The sequence below is a fragment of the Ammospiza caudacuta genome, chromosome 2 (assembly GCF_027887145.1).
Source record: "Ammospiza caudacuta isolate bAmmCau1 chromosome 2, bAmmCau1.pri, whole genome shotgun sequence".
NCBI lineage: Eukaryota > Metazoa > Chordata > Aves > Passeriformes > Passerellidae > Ammospiza > Ammospiza caudacuta.
Genome location: NC_080594.1, coordinates 118,231,891 through 118,246,912, shown reverse-complemented (window position 1 = coordinate 118,246,912; position 15,022 = coordinate 118,231,891). Strand labels below are relative to the sequence as shown.

The 15,022-nt window shown below is 40.5% G+C and overlaps 1 protein-coding gene across 1 annotated transcript in view; it reads right to left on the bottom strand.

The window, feature by feature from the left end:
- BRWD1 (bromodomain and WD repeat domain containing 1) overlaps positions 1-15,022 on the bottom strand; it is a 48,599-nt gene that overhangs the window by 20,260 nt on the left and 13,317 nt on the right. The window contains exons 15-27 of the mRNA XM_058823152.1: positions 14,745-14,879; positions 13,706-13,834; positions 12,327-12,552; positions 11,206-11,391; positions 9,524-9,707; positions 7,681-7,771; positions 6,609-6,749; positions 5,087-5,172; positions 3,478-3,673; positions 1,084-1,200; positions 878-985; positions 425-549; positions 244-326 (exon numbers count right to left, since the gene is read on the bottom strand). Of these exons, the coding sequence (XP_058679135.1) occupies positions 244-326; positions 425-549; positions 878-985; positions 1,084-1,200; positions 3,478-3,673; positions 5,087-5,172; positions 6,609-6,749; positions 7,681-7,771; positions 9,524-9,707; positions 11,206-11,391; positions 12,327-12,552; positions 13,706-13,834; positions 14,745-14,879 (1,807 nt within the window). The remainder of the gene's footprint in view (positions 1-243; positions 327-424; positions 550-877; positions 986-1,083; positions 1,201-3,477; positions 3,674-5,086; positions 5,173-6,608; positions 6,750-7,680; positions 7,772-9,523; positions 9,708-11,205; positions 11,392-12,326; positions 12,553-13,705; positions 13,835-14,744; positions 14,880-15,022) is intronic.

The following is a 15,022-nucleotide window of genomic DNA, read 5'->3' as shown; positions in this document are numbered from 1 at the left end:
CCTCTCCATAATTAAAGTTCTAGACTCAGTGACATGTAAATCTTTTATTTAGCTTTAAAATAATAAAGGGAACAGAACAGTCTGGATACATAAATACAGGGATTGCCTTTATTTACATCTACTGCAGTCCCTCCAAGGTTCAAATTTCTGACTCTTGACCCTACAAACAGCACATGCAGCAATTAGCTAAGGACACATTTGTGATTTCTAAACTGTTCAGTCCAGCACCCAGCAAACACTTACAGGCCTGCCAGTTCCTCTGCCGGGCTTCGTCGTAGAACTGACGCAGGATGAGGAAGTCGATGACATCGGGCATGTCGTGGTATCTGGATAGAAAAAATCATCACTCACATGTGCCTCAGGGCTTTAGGAAGAAGAGAAACATATTCTTAACCACTCTTCAGGGAAATAAAACTGCACATACCTGATGGAAAATGATTTGTCTGTGTGTTTCCCAGTGGCGTGATCGATAAAGGCAAGCTTGAGGCAACACAACGTGGGAGGACCGACCTCGTATCTGATTCCAACAATTTTTACCAATTCCTGATCCTACAGGTAACAGCAAACAACTTCAGCAACTTTTGTCTCAGGGATCATGCACAGAACTGTTAGTTTAACATGAATTAAGCAACTGTACCCACATGCAAAACGAGATTTGAGATTTCAATGGAAGGCAGTGGGTCAGCCTTAGGATTTTAACACAGATCTTCCATTTGGCTTCCCACAGAGAATTCTGCAGACAATCTGATAATTGCACACACTTTCTCCATAGGGATACATCGGTAACCTCCCAAATCCATGTTTTGCAAACAGAATGACAAAACTCCTCAGTCACAGGCTCTGTTACACACCCACAGAACCCTCAGTGCAGACCTACCCTAAGCACCACTTTTCTCCAAGGCTCCTTGTGTGGATTCAGCTCATAAATGTTATTTCTCCTCACTGCTTCAATGTAAGCCTCGTGCCCTTGTCGGAAATATATCACCTAAAAAACACCCCAACCAGCCCAAAGAGTGAATGTTTGCCTGAATTTAGCAATTAGAACAATCACAAGCACTGGAAGCTTTTAATCCTTGCTCCTACCTCGTCCCCCATCTGAGGGACAAAGGGGGACCTTCGCAGAGCCGTGTCTGTGATCCACACTGGAGGGTGCCAGTCATAGGACAGCTCCAAGTTCAGTGGTTGTGCTGCAGCATCAGCCTTCAAAAATCAGACAGGATGGACATCAATTCTAAACAAATCATTCCATTTTGGTTTGGCAGACAATAGATTAACTTGTAAAGGACTAATATACAGTATTTCCAAACAGCATTAGCAGAATTCCTCCAAGGCTTTGTTTGAGTTGTAGCTGTAATTGTAATTCTAATATTAAACATTCCTTTCCTATCTGGAGATTTGAGTGAGCAAGTCATTATTATGCAGGCCTTAGCAGAAAGTTTTATAATTTATATGACAGTCTCAGTACCCAATTAAAAATTATTCAAGCTGCAAGAAACTGATTCTACTTAGAAGGAAGTGAAAGGATAGAGAGAAAAACAGAACAAATGCATCAAAATTACCCCAGGCTTAGAATTTGTTTGCTCCTTTATGACAGAAAACAGCTAACACTACTTATTGTAACCAAAGGTAATTAATTTAAATTAACTTAAAAATATCAGTAGGTTAAAATAGAGTAATTATTGTAACTTATGAAAAAATTAAATAAATTAAAGCTAAGTATAAATTGCTACCAGCAATGTGACTGTGTCCCCTATGCATTAGACAGGTAAGTTATAGAATCACAGAATGGTTTGGATTGGAAGAGACCTCAAAGACCATCTTGTTCCATGCCCTGCCACAAGCATGGACTCCTTCCTTTATCCCAGGCTCCTCCAAGCCCTGTCCAAGCTGCCCTTGGATATTTCCAGGGACATGGCAACATGTGGAAAACACGACCCAATACCTCATCACCCTCAGAGTCAGGAATTCCTCCCTAATCCAATCTAACCTAACTCTGCCCTCCTTCAGTTTAAAGCCTCCCCTTTGTTCTATCCCTTGGGAGAAGTCTGATATTCTGTACTGATATATATTAAACTCTTTTCCCCTTTAACACCATCAACCTTGAGAACCCTTTTCACTGGGAAAATGAAAGCACTTTCACTGGGAATGCAGATCCTTCCCTACAAATCAGCAGATCCCTCACACTGGGAATGGTCTCAAACCAATCCCAGGTTCCCTGTGTGTGCTGACAGAAAGATCCTTGGCTGATGGCAGTAATTATTTTAGCAGTTCCTAACGAAGACACCTAGCCCCTAAGAGAGAAATGAAGATTGTGCAGAAAAAAAGTGTGAAAGCTCTGTGTCAGGACCCAGGACATCCCTCTGGCTGTCCTGAGCAGCCAAGCTCCCTGCCATGGGGCTCAGAGACCCTGGCACAGAGCCCAAAATGCCCCTGTGGTTTTGATTATGACCTGTGGAGCAAATTACCAACCTCAGATGAAGATCTGCAAGCCATGACAAATTAAGTAGAATGATAGTGAAGTTATCACAAGGTAAAAAAGTAGATTTTGGGGTTTTTAGACTAGGGATTCAGGGGACAAGACGGAGGGATCTGGGCATGTCCCGCCTTTCTCCTTTTTCTTCCTGGCCTCCATCCTCTGCTGTGATGTTGGCACTTTTAGATTTGGTTTAGAGTAGAAGCTCACTGTCTAATATAGGTGATAGGTATTGGAAAGTAACTGTAAATATTGTACATGTAGTTTTTAGTATAAAAAGATAACACTGCCCCAGGGGCAGGCAGAGTGTCTGGACTGTCTTGCTGAGAGGACCTTGGCTGGACAGGAGAAAGAATTTTATAGATAAGGAACAATAAACAACCTTGAGACTGAGAGATGAAGAGCTCTGACTCCTTCAACTGCCAGGCTGGGAAAAGAGACTTTCCAACTTTTCTTGGGGTCACTCTGACAAGCTAGAGGCCCCGACAGCCCTGGGGGCATCTCCTAAGCTACAATCCACTGGCTCCTTCCCCTGTTCCTATATGTGAACAGAGGTGCTCCTGAGCCAGTCCCTCCCATTTCCCTGACTGGCCCTCACCTTTGTACTGCCCCTGAAGAGAAAGCTGGACCCTGAATCACAGAATCACAGAAGTTCAAGACTGGAAGAGACCTATAAGATCATCAAGTCCAGTCGATGTTCTAACTGTTCAACTAGATCATGGCAGCAAGTGCCACATCCAGTCTTTTTTTGAATTCTTCAAGGGATGATGACTCCACCACCTCACTGGGTAAATGATTCCAGTATCTGACCACTCTTTCTGTGAAATATTTCCTTCTTAATTCTAACTTACATCTCGCTTGACGCAACAATGTGTGCGTGTGCCTTGGCCCTGAACCACACGACTGAATTAAACATCTGTGCATATCATACAAAAACCCTTTTTGCTTCCTTACCCTGCACTTCACCAGCACCTACTCAGGCTGCAACAAAAAGAAAATTATACCTCCTCCTGCTTTTTAGGTTTGGGTTTTTTCCTCCTCTTCCTCCTCCTCCTCTTGGGAGGAGAGGATTTCTCAGCAGACACGTCGTCCTCGGAGGAGCTGCAGTAGCGCAGCGCGTTCCTGCGCGAGCTGCGCACCGGCGGCTGCAGGTTGATGCCGGCGTCCGCGATCCAGTCCGAGTATCTGCTCGAGGAGTCGCTGTGCACAGGGCAGGGAAACACAAACACAGCCTGTTGTGGTGCGCTGTAATGTCCCATTTTGGACTTCCAGGTCACTTCCCCAGGTGTGCCTATACCTCTCTCCCTTCCCCCTTGCCCCCATGCTGAGTGAGTCCTGTCAATCAGGTTTAACATTCCAGCAAGGCTCGTGTGGTTGGTCAAGTTCAAAGGATGCCCCTCAGGCCTGGGGGTCATTGGCCTGTCTGGGTGTCATCCCCCCTGAGACCCTGCCCCTCTCACCTGGTTGGTGGCTCACCTGTACCCCACCCTGTCCCTGAGCTTAAAAGGTGATCAGACCATGTGGCCAGGATTCTGTTGGAGCAGTTACCTACATTCAGACCTCTGTAACCATGGAATAAACCACTGGACATTAAACCCTCCAGCAGAATCCATCTCCTTTTCTCTTCACCATCACCTGAAGCCATTCCTCCTGAGGTAAACGGAGTTCCTAACAAGCCTGGACTGGTTCAGTGCCCAGCTGCAATCCCCAGCAAGCCAAGGTATCTCTGGGGTGATACACCGCAGTTGCTGCCTTTGGCCCAGCAGCGAGGGTCAGACTGGCCCAGGCACAATCCAACTGGTAATATTGGGATTCATATTCCAATAACAGCCCAGCTCTCACTGCTGCACAACGCTCAATTCACCCAGCAAAACAGCAGGCAGCAAGAGCTGTTGACAACAACTTCAAAATCACTTTGTCTCTCTTGTAACTATTACTTTACTCGGAGCTTAACATGAATTTTTGGGAGAATCCAGTAATTCAAAGTGTATTTCTTGAAACAACTAAAATCTGGTGAATTCTAAAATCAGTAATTTTAGTCAAGAAAGTTGTGCAGTGGAATTCTGGACTTATTAGGAGCCCTCCCTAAGGAAAACATGAACCAAATGCTGCTTAAATTCTTTACACTTATTCAAATCTCAGCTACACATCCAGAGTGGATCTCTGAGTACCAGCATTCTCTCTGAGTATTTTTTATTTCTAGCACTAAAGAATAGTAAAAGAATTTAGATTTTTCAAAAAAAAAATTTAAGAGTAAGGAAAAAAAAACCCAAAAAAATCCCCAAATAAAATTGGGGGAAAAATTTCCAAAGTGAAATCTTTCATCCCTCCAAAACCAGACCAAAACACACTACAGAAATATTCCAGACTCTTATCCCTCTTTGCCATACAGCAAAAAACCAGAGAGACTTAGAGTTACATTAAAAATATAAATATTTTGGTGAAATGGAACAGTAAATAACAATATAATGTGTCAGTGAAGTATACAAATTCTGCCTTATATGATTATTATTATTAAATGATCACCTCAGAAGCACAACAGAGCTTTTATACAACTCTTAATTTGTCAAAATTCAAATAAAACTCATTATGGCATATGATTCTTCACTTTACCTAGAACTATTACTGTTGCTTTTCTTGTCACTTCTCCACTCTTCCTCTTCATCAGAAGAACCAGAGCCCTCACTTTCTTCAGCTTCCTAAATTTAAAAACACAAACTCAAGCCAAATCCATGTTTTAAGGGTCTGGAACTTAAAAACATGTTGTCCATATTATCAAATTTTAAGAAGTTTGGTAAGAAGTTGTTAAAATGGAAATAAAAGTAATCAGGCCATGCAAAGTTCATAATAAAATCTGACAGGGAAGAATTTATATTACAAAAGGAACAGATCAAGAAAAACAATCACATCTCTCCACACACAACAAGGGCATGTTCTGTCACTATGATTTCTTTTCTATAATTTTTTATTAGTTCTGCAAGTTGAGGAGTTTTTTTCACCCCCTCCTTTTAGTATCAAATGATTGGCCAAGTACTAATTAGAGTATTCATGCATGTATTTAAATGCCACAGTAGAGATACACCAAAATACATTATGACTTTACTAATTTCTTGATTGTTGCTCATTAACTATTTGCATGAATACAATGTTTTAAATGTGTTTTTCATAACTGAGTCAGTATGATACAATGCTCATGTGTCAAGTTGTATTTTGCCAAGCAAAAAAAATAAAAATAGGAGAGAAAATCCCATGAGATTTCAATTGTAGCTTCAAATGTTTGAATTAGTCCAACTGATTGTCATTTTCAGAGTAACAAAGCTGAGAGTCCTCTCACTAAAATCTGCTCATACCCTGTGCAATCATACACTACAATATCAAAGTGCAATACTCACTGAACTTTACAGTCAATTTAAGGGATTTATTGTTTTTATACAATGAAATTCTTTATTAAGAGGAAAGGAAAGGAGAGCCCACTTCCAAGGAAAATCAGTCCTCATCTTATTTGCAAGATTTTCTCTTCTCCTGAACATGTTCCTTTTGTTCACTGCTCCTCCTTAACAAAGTGACATCTCCAACAAGTCTGAGCTTCTCTGCTCCTTCTACCTGTCCTTTTCCAGTTTAAAATTATTTCCTTGTGGGCAAGGCAAGACAAGGGCAGTCTTATCAGCCATTTACAGTCTGATAACACATCAGACACAACAAAAAGCTCCTGCTATCCACAAAGCCCTGTGTCGCCTCAGGTCAGAGCAACAGACCCTGTGGAGGAATCACATTTGCAAGAATCTTCAAAATTTCCACAGAAAAACATTAAAACCACATCTAAACTCCAAATGTCACCTGGAGCCAACCAACTGTCCATCAGATTTTTGAACATGGGCTGTGGCTTTGGTTTAGAACATTCTCAGCAAAACCAGTTGAGCCATTTATAAACTGACAGGAAATATTGTCTTGATTAATGCAACACAACACGTTTGAGATGTACCAACAATGATGATGCTTAAAGAAATACTTTTCCTGGAAAAAGAAGGAGTGGAGGTTTTTGCTTGCTTGTTTAACAGAGAAAAGGCACATCTACATGAAATTTCATTTATTGAGCAACTCAAGATCAAAAATCCAAACTCAGAGGAGAACTCACCTGCTCTATCAAGCCCAAGCAGTTGTCCCTCTCCTCCTCAGAAGACTCCAGCTGCTCAATGTTTTTCCTTGTTCTGTAGTTGGAATATTTCCGTCTGTGCAGTCGACGTTTGGATTGGATCAATGAAGATTCAGAGTCACTCTGATTTATAAGAAGGGAAAGGACAGGAGTTTAATAAAAATATATTTTAATTAAAAACTATTTTGCTGAATGCAAAAATTGCAACAGCATGATGAAGTTAAAACTCTCTTTCACAAGAAATAACTTGCAGGTAAGCCCAAAGTTTAACATTTGCTGTTACAAATTTAGGATTTATTAGTTGTTCTAAGAAATTCTTCTTTTTTTTTTATAAACTACTGTGACAGCTTCATTCACATCACTTGATAAATGTATTTACAGGATCAAGACATAACTGCCTACAATGTGCAATTATAAAAACAGAGAGTGGCTTGGGTTGGAAGGGACCTTAAAGATCATTTTGTTTCAAACCCCAGCTCCCCTCAGTAAAGGGGATCCTGCAGTTGAATTCTTGTGTCAAATTGTTTTGTGCTCTAGGACACAGCAAATCAGGCAACAAGCTTATAAATACAGCACAATAACCAAGGCTTCCTTCTTGCCAATCTCTCCCACAAAACCAAAACAGGTGAGAAAAAATGCACTTGAAAGGAGGGAGGTCTGAAGAAGTTTCCCCACACACAAAATATCGTTATCTAAAATAAAATGACAAGGAACAGCAACATAACCTGTGATTCCTCAAGCACAGGACCTTGAACGCTCTCAGTGTTTCAGCAGGACCTGCAGTACCTGAGTAACTGCAGCCAGACCAGAACAGCCTGAAAGCCACCCTGCCTGCAAAAATTACTCCCAGATACCTCACCTAGAGGCAGGCAAGACTGAAAGCAAAAAGAATTCCAGGAATCCATAAAAATAAACCAAGCCTTGTCCTGCAGTAACTGGGAGCTGAATCATCAGAGTCCTTGGAAGACCATTCCAGAACCCTCTGCTTTCATTTTCCACACCACCACTTCTCCTTGGGCACAGAGTGCTCACTTTTCCAGAAGCTGCCACGTACCTTTTCCAGTGACTCAAGTGACTTTTTATTCTCTGTTGCATAAAGATCTCTCTCTTCTTCCCCTTTTGCAATCCGATATTCTTCCTGTTTCCTACAAGACAGACATGAAAATCAAATTCTACACCTGTTTTGACAATGCTGGTCTCTTTGAGGATTCTCTCTCACATCCAATTCCATTTAATTTTTCATTTCAGATGTTATTGGTGCTCAATTAACTCTAAACCATCCTAAACCAGTAAAAAATATGGGTGCTAAGAAAGTCTTCCTTCCAAACATCAAAATATAATTTACATTTTCAACCTTGTTTTTAATTCACATTTTTCCATTTGCAATCACTCTACCTCCCAACACTGGGAATGCTTCTTAAAACCCTCAGAGATGTGGTAGCACCAATGGCTGCAGCTTTAAACAGAGATGTTTAGCTACTAATTCTCCTTTTCAGAGATCAATATTGACAGTATGTTGTGGTGTGTGCAATAGTATTTTTGAAAGCAACTGGTTTAGCATTTCAAGGGGTTACATCTCATCACCTTCAAAAGTCTCACAGAGAGCACAACCTCACCCAACTCTTCCATGGAAATGATTTAAACCTGCATCTTTTATTTTGGAGGAAGCAAAAATCTAGGTGACCTAGCTAGCCTGGAGATGACTTAAAATATTGAAATAAGGAAGAATCAAGGACAACTTCCTTTTCTTCTCATTGAATGGACTTAACAATTATGAGTTTTTAGCACATCTGCCCACAGCATTGAACTATTCCAACAGCATCCATTCTACCTTTGATGTAACAGCACTTAATTTAGACAATCAAGCTGCTGTGCTGTTCCTAGTGCTGCTTTAAGTTGTAGCTTTTATATTTTACAGATTCTGTACTGGATTAGTGCATAACTCTGAATTCTATATAGAATGCTAGTTAGCTCTCTTCAATTTTGGTCAGAATAAACAATCCTCCTGGGCCTGGAAACCAAGGTCACACCAGCTGCCTCAGGCCCTGTACAGTATAAACAAAAGTGAATTTGGGGGAGAAGCAAACTAGTGGGATAGGACTTCATTACCTGAAGCTGTAATTGGACAATTAATCTCTGATATGCAAATAGACCAAAGTTATATCTGCCCAAAAACATGTGACCATCGTCCATTGTGGATGTAACCTCTGCCAGGCTCTTGCACTGCCCAAAAGCAGCTGGAGGTTGAACAAAATTATAAACAAAAATGAACTGGGGGGAGAAGCAAACTAAGGAGATATGACTTCATTACCTGAAGATGTAATTGGACAATTAACCTCTGATATGCAATCAGACCAAAGTTTTATCTGCCCAAAAAACTTCATGACCATCATCCATTGTGGACATAGCCTCTGCCAGGCTCTTGCACTGCCCAAGAGCAGTTGGGGGTTGAACAAAAGTATAAACAAAAATGAATTGGGGGAAAAGCAAACTAGGGGGATATGACTTCATTACTTGAAGCCTTAATTGAAAAATTAACCTCTGATATGCAAATAGACCAAACTTTTATCTGCCAAAAAAACTTGTGACCATCCTCCATGGTGGACATAGCCTTTGCCAGGCTCTTGCACTGCCCAAGAGCAGCTGGTATAGACAAAAGTGAGTTGTGGGGAGAAGCAAACTAGGGGGATATGATTTCATTACCTAAAGCTGTAATTGGACAATTAACCTCTGATATATGTAAATAGACCAAAGTTATATCTGCCAAAAAATCTCGTGACCATCATCCATGGTGGACGCAGCCTCTGTGAGGCTCTTGCACTGCTCGGCTCTTGCACTCTGCCTGGCCTCTGCTCTGGGCAGCCTCTGCAGGCATCCCCTGCAGGCTGCAGACAGACCTGAGCAAGCTGGGGGGGATCTCTGGCACCACCACCCTGCGCCTCCAGGCCTGCAGGTCCCTCTCGGTGGCCATCTGGCTGCGGGGGGCGTTCTGGTGCATCTGCCGCACGCCCTCCACCTGCCCGCTGCGCCGCAAACCGATGTTGGGCGGGGACTGGATGTCCAGACTCGGCCTTCTGAAAGCTGAAACACACAAATTGTGGGAATCTATAAAATCAGAGGGTTAGCATCTTTCCATTATCATAATCATGTAGTGAGATTGATGCTGAAAAAATAAATAGCTCCTAACACTTTCCATAGCAGTCCCGTCCTGTCTGCGTCTGTAAATAAATTGCCGGCACCAACAAATCAAAATGGTTTTTGTCATGCTGAAGGGAACTGGAAGATTCTTGCTAAAAGATTAAAAAAAAATTAAAAAGAATAATGGCTGTATTTTTGTCTCTAAGTATGTGACTTGGAGCCTTCAGTGATGCTTTAAGTTTTGAGCTTTTCTATTTTTCACATTCTGTGCTGCTTTAGTGTATGGGGCTGGGTTCACATTCAGGGATGCTGAGCTCTGTGCACAGAGCAGGGAGACAAAACAATTCCTGCTCCAGCTGGGCACCAAGGACAAATGACCCAAATCTCAGCCCAGGAGCACAAACCCCGTGGGCTGGAGAGAGAAAAACAAGCAGGGTGGGACTGCAGGGCTAAAGCTGCAATGGGACAATGAACTGCAAGGTGCAAATGGAGCAGAACTGATCCCAGGGACAGAGCCCGTGCCCGGCCGTGCATTTTGGGGCCATTTTGGTTCATCCTGGGTGCAGCCCTGGCTGGGCTCTGGTGCTGCCCAAGGTGCATCCATGGAGGAGATGCTGTGAATAAATCCCTGCTTTATTCTTTAGCTCTGTCCAGCCTCTGCTCTGGGGCAGCCTGCACAAGGCATCAATTCTGGAGGCTTATGTGTCTTGTAGAAAACACAGAGATTACACAAAGTACTTTAAAAATTATTATTTCTGATTCACAGAATCACAGAGTCATTCAGGCTGCAAAAGACCTCCAAGATCCAGCATTTGACCAATGACCACCTGGTCAACCAGACCAGAGCACTGAGTGTCACACTGCAGTGGTTTCCCAAACACTTCCCAGTGGAAGGGTTGTGATGTGATAAAAGGTCTCTTCTGAACTATTTCAGACAGCTCTGAGGCTGCTGAGGCTCTAAAAAGCACTTTTCCTAGAGCTGAGCACATATAATAAATACATAATTATGTAAGAAAATATGTATTTTGAAATCTATATTATATATCTACATAATTAAAACTACAAAGACAGAGCTTGGGAAAGTATCTTGTTTCAATCTCTAAAGAAGGGACAAGGGAAAGCAGCTTGAATAATGGCACAGTACTTACTCTGCAGAAAATAAGGAATGCAAAAATAACTTACATTGACAAACATTTGCAAAAAAATCTATTGTATACATTATGCATGTTATTAATGACCTTTTCCTTTCAAAGTGAAAGGCTTTGCAATTAAATCCCAGGAGCAGCAGTGCTTTAATGAATAAAAATAACCAGGTATCACAATGTTAAAGGAATCTCAGTCCCCAGAATTATACTGAAGTTAAAACTTGTTTCAGTATTTCACACAGCACAATAAAAACAGAGACAGAACAATTACTGAAGAATTTGTCAGCAGTTTTTACCTCTCCTGGGTGTTCCCTCCCCGTTCTGGGGGCCACTTGGAGCAGATTCTTGATCAGCTGCAGCTCTCTGATCCTGTTCCAGCTGCAGCTGTCTGATCATCCCATCCAGAATGCTGGGCTCCAGGCCTGGCTCATCCTGGTCCACTGTCTGCTGGCCAATCACCTGCTCCACAACTTCTCCATCACCTGGAAAACAGATCAAATCAATGACCTTATTCCAATTATTGATTCCAAATATGACATTTATGGAGTGTACAATCAAATGGTTTGTGAACATCACTGCCCACAGAAAAGAACTGCAACATTCATTTGAAAAGCTAATCTTTTTTTTTTGCTTGTTTAAATTGTATTTACTGTAGGACCTTCCAGCATCTTTAGTGAACATAAATACAAAATATCAAGGAAAAAAAGAGTCCTTTAAAATTATTGATCTCCCCTTAGGAACTAGAGCACAACCTAATTCTGGATGTAGACCTTTAGTGACGTTCTTACTTGTTGCTACATATCCAAGCTGAGGAGTCAAATGTTGAATGAAGTTATTCCAATTTAAGACATTTATGGAATGTACAATCAAATGGTTTGTGAACATCACTGCCCACAGAAAAGAACTGAAAGTCCGTTAGAACAACTGATTTTTTTTTGCTTGTTTAAATTGTGTTCACTGTAGGACCTTCCAGCATCTTTAGAGAACATAAATACAAAATATTAAGTGAAAAAAAGATTATTTTTAAATTGCTGCTGCCCCCTTAGAAACTAGTGAATAACCTACTTCTGAATGTGGAGCTTCAGTGACATTTTTACTTGTTGATACATATCCAAGCTGAGGACTCAAATGTTCAATGACCTTATTCCAATTATTGATTCCAAGTAAGACATTTATGGAATGTACAATCAAATGGTTTGTGAACATCACTGCCCACAGAAAGGAAATGCAACATCCATTTGAACAACTGATTTTTTTTTTTGCTTTTTTAAATTGCATTCACTGTAGGACCTTCCAGCATCTTTAGAGAACACAAACACAAATATCTAGGAAAAAAAGAGTCTTAAAATTGCTGATGTCCCCTTGGGAACTGGTGAATAACCTACTTCTGGATGTAGACCCTTAGTGACATTCTTACTTGTTGCTACATATCCAAGCTGAGGAATCAAATGTTCATCTGCACAATTCTCTCTTCCTGGCACCAATCTTTGATATTTTGTGGGATGAGGGTTTCCATCCACATCCACTAAGAAGGGAGGGGGCATGAGGTGAGGGGCCTGCTGGGTCTGCTCATCCAGCACGTAGTTGTTGGAGTCCCGGATCAGCGGCCGGTAGTCAGTGTGGAAGAACATCTGATCAGGAATCTAAAAGGAAATTTCATTTTTATGTCAGCAATTTGGGAAAAAAACATGCTAAAGAACAAAGAACAAGCACTAAAGTCCCTAAAATCTACTTAAAAGTAGAAGAAAGGGCAACTTGTCAATTAGAAAGAAGATTTATGTGTAACTTCAGTTAACCTGGATGGGTTTTCAGTACTGTAACTTTTGATTGTGGTTCTTGCAGGCAACAAAATTCTTTCAGAAAACAAAAAGCTGAAGTAACTTGATGCAAAACGACTGTTTTACACTTAAAAATAATTATCTCCATTCTGCATTTTCCCCTACAATTATTAGAATCACAGAGTTGGAAGGGACACACAAGGATCACCAAGTCCAGCTCATGAGTGGCCCCAAAGTTTCCTTGCAAGGAAATCTTTGGCTAAAGCTCAACACCAGCTCAAATTAAAGTTTTCCTAACCATGATTTCATTCTTTATCTATATCCACCTGAAGTTTTTTCTACAACTGGAAGTCCATGAGGCTGAAGGAAAATGGTTAACTATTAGATCACAGTCAGAATGTTTGCTTCCAGCAGTGATGGCAAACATGAAGGGAACAAGTTTCAATTTCAGCCGAGAATGCAGAGCAAGGAAAAAATAATTCTTTAAAATGACACACATGGAACTAGAAACACAACCTCCAAAAAATGGAGGGGAAGTGAAGAAAAGAAGAAATGTGTATTTATCAAAACAAAAAGGAAGCAGGCTGATAAATTCAAAAATTTAGGATAGGTTAAATTGTTGGATCAATAATTTATTTTTGCTTAATTTAATCAACTACAGTGAATTTGGGCTTGAGTGAGGAAAGGCCTAAAGAACTGCAAGATAAACCAGAGGAAATGAGAAACAGAAGCATTTTTGAGGTTGAACAATGAAAGTGAATTAGCTGTGTCCAAGATGAAAATGTGTTCCAGGAACATTCTTGGGAGTACTCCCATGGCAATGCTGAGACTTTGGGTTTTTTCTGCTCTGCCAGGATCATATAAGCAAGACAATTGACAGACACCAAGGAATCCATTACAATTAGATCTTCTAACCACACAAATAAATTTTTACATATAAACTTTTAAATTAATTAATGTAATAATGTAATTTTAGTTAGCAACTCCATACAGAGATGTGATAAAAAGCTGAACTTACCTTTTCATAAGGCCTGCTACAGCCAAAGCCAAATATCAGCAGATGTCCATGAGAATCTGTGCATGCAAAATGCTGCCCATCTGGTGAAAACTTACAGTCAAAAACAGCTCCATGTCCCTGGCCCTCAATCTGGATTGAAGGAAAAAAATTCAACATTATTTGACCATTTTTTCAGAGCAAACAATAAGAATAAAAAATTAATTACTCCATGCATTTCCCTAAACACTTCCAATTAAGGCACAAATAACTTTGTTACTTCAGTATATTTCTTCCCCTTGAATTTAAGTCCTGAACCAATTCTAAAATATGCACTAGAAGCTATGAAAAGTTACTATTCAGAGAATAAAATAAAGAAATAAACATGTTTTAGTGAGGCTTTTTAGCTGTCAGCACACTGCTTGAAATAAAGTGGAGCTAATATAGACTGGCTTTGTCAAACAACTTTCTAGACAAGAAAAAGAACTTAAGAATAAAAGAAGTAATTCTTTATTTTAAGAACTTAAAAAGAAGCTCTTTGCTGTTGACAGACCAGGGAAAAAGGATAAAAAATTTATATGAACATTAGATCAGAACCTGAGTCTCAGAGAAAATAACCTAATTTAAAGTATTAATGATGAGCTGTAAAATGGAGCCCTCAAGCACTGTACCAATGGATATTAAGATTATTATTTTTAATCCCGTGGAAAATAAAAGTGTCTTGAAACAATGGCCTAAACCAGAGCCTTTCAGATGGCATCTCACCTCAGCTCAGGAAAACAATTACTATGAATGAAGTGCACAATGATCTTCAGTAAAAAGAGAATGTAAAATCTGCAATAATCAGGAAACTCTAAGGTAAAAAGCTCTAAGGAAAAAATTAATTAATAAATTTTGCTGGTTAAGGTTTTCCTGTTTGGTTGGGGTTATTTTTCCCCTAAAGATGCAAAGATGTGAATGTTGGTGGCAGTTCCTTAAGCTGGTAGTGAACACACTGCTGTGAATAAATGGTGTTTAAAGAGGCTCCTACCATTATCTTACCATTATCTTACCATTATCTTACCATGTTAAAATAATGTTTTGTTTTGGTGCCCTTGGTGATGTCCCAGATGAAGATGTTGCCATCATGGCCTGCAGAGAGCATTATCCTGCAGTCAAAGGGATGGGTCTCCAGGACAAACACTTCATCTGCATGGCCCTGCAAAGGGAAACTGCACAGCTCAGGGAAAAAGGGAAATCCACAGCAACAGGATGTTCACAACAGAGCCCAAAGCCTCTCTGGAAAATTAAACCCCAGGCAGCCACAAAGATTTCAACATTCCAAAGGTAAAAATTTTCTAC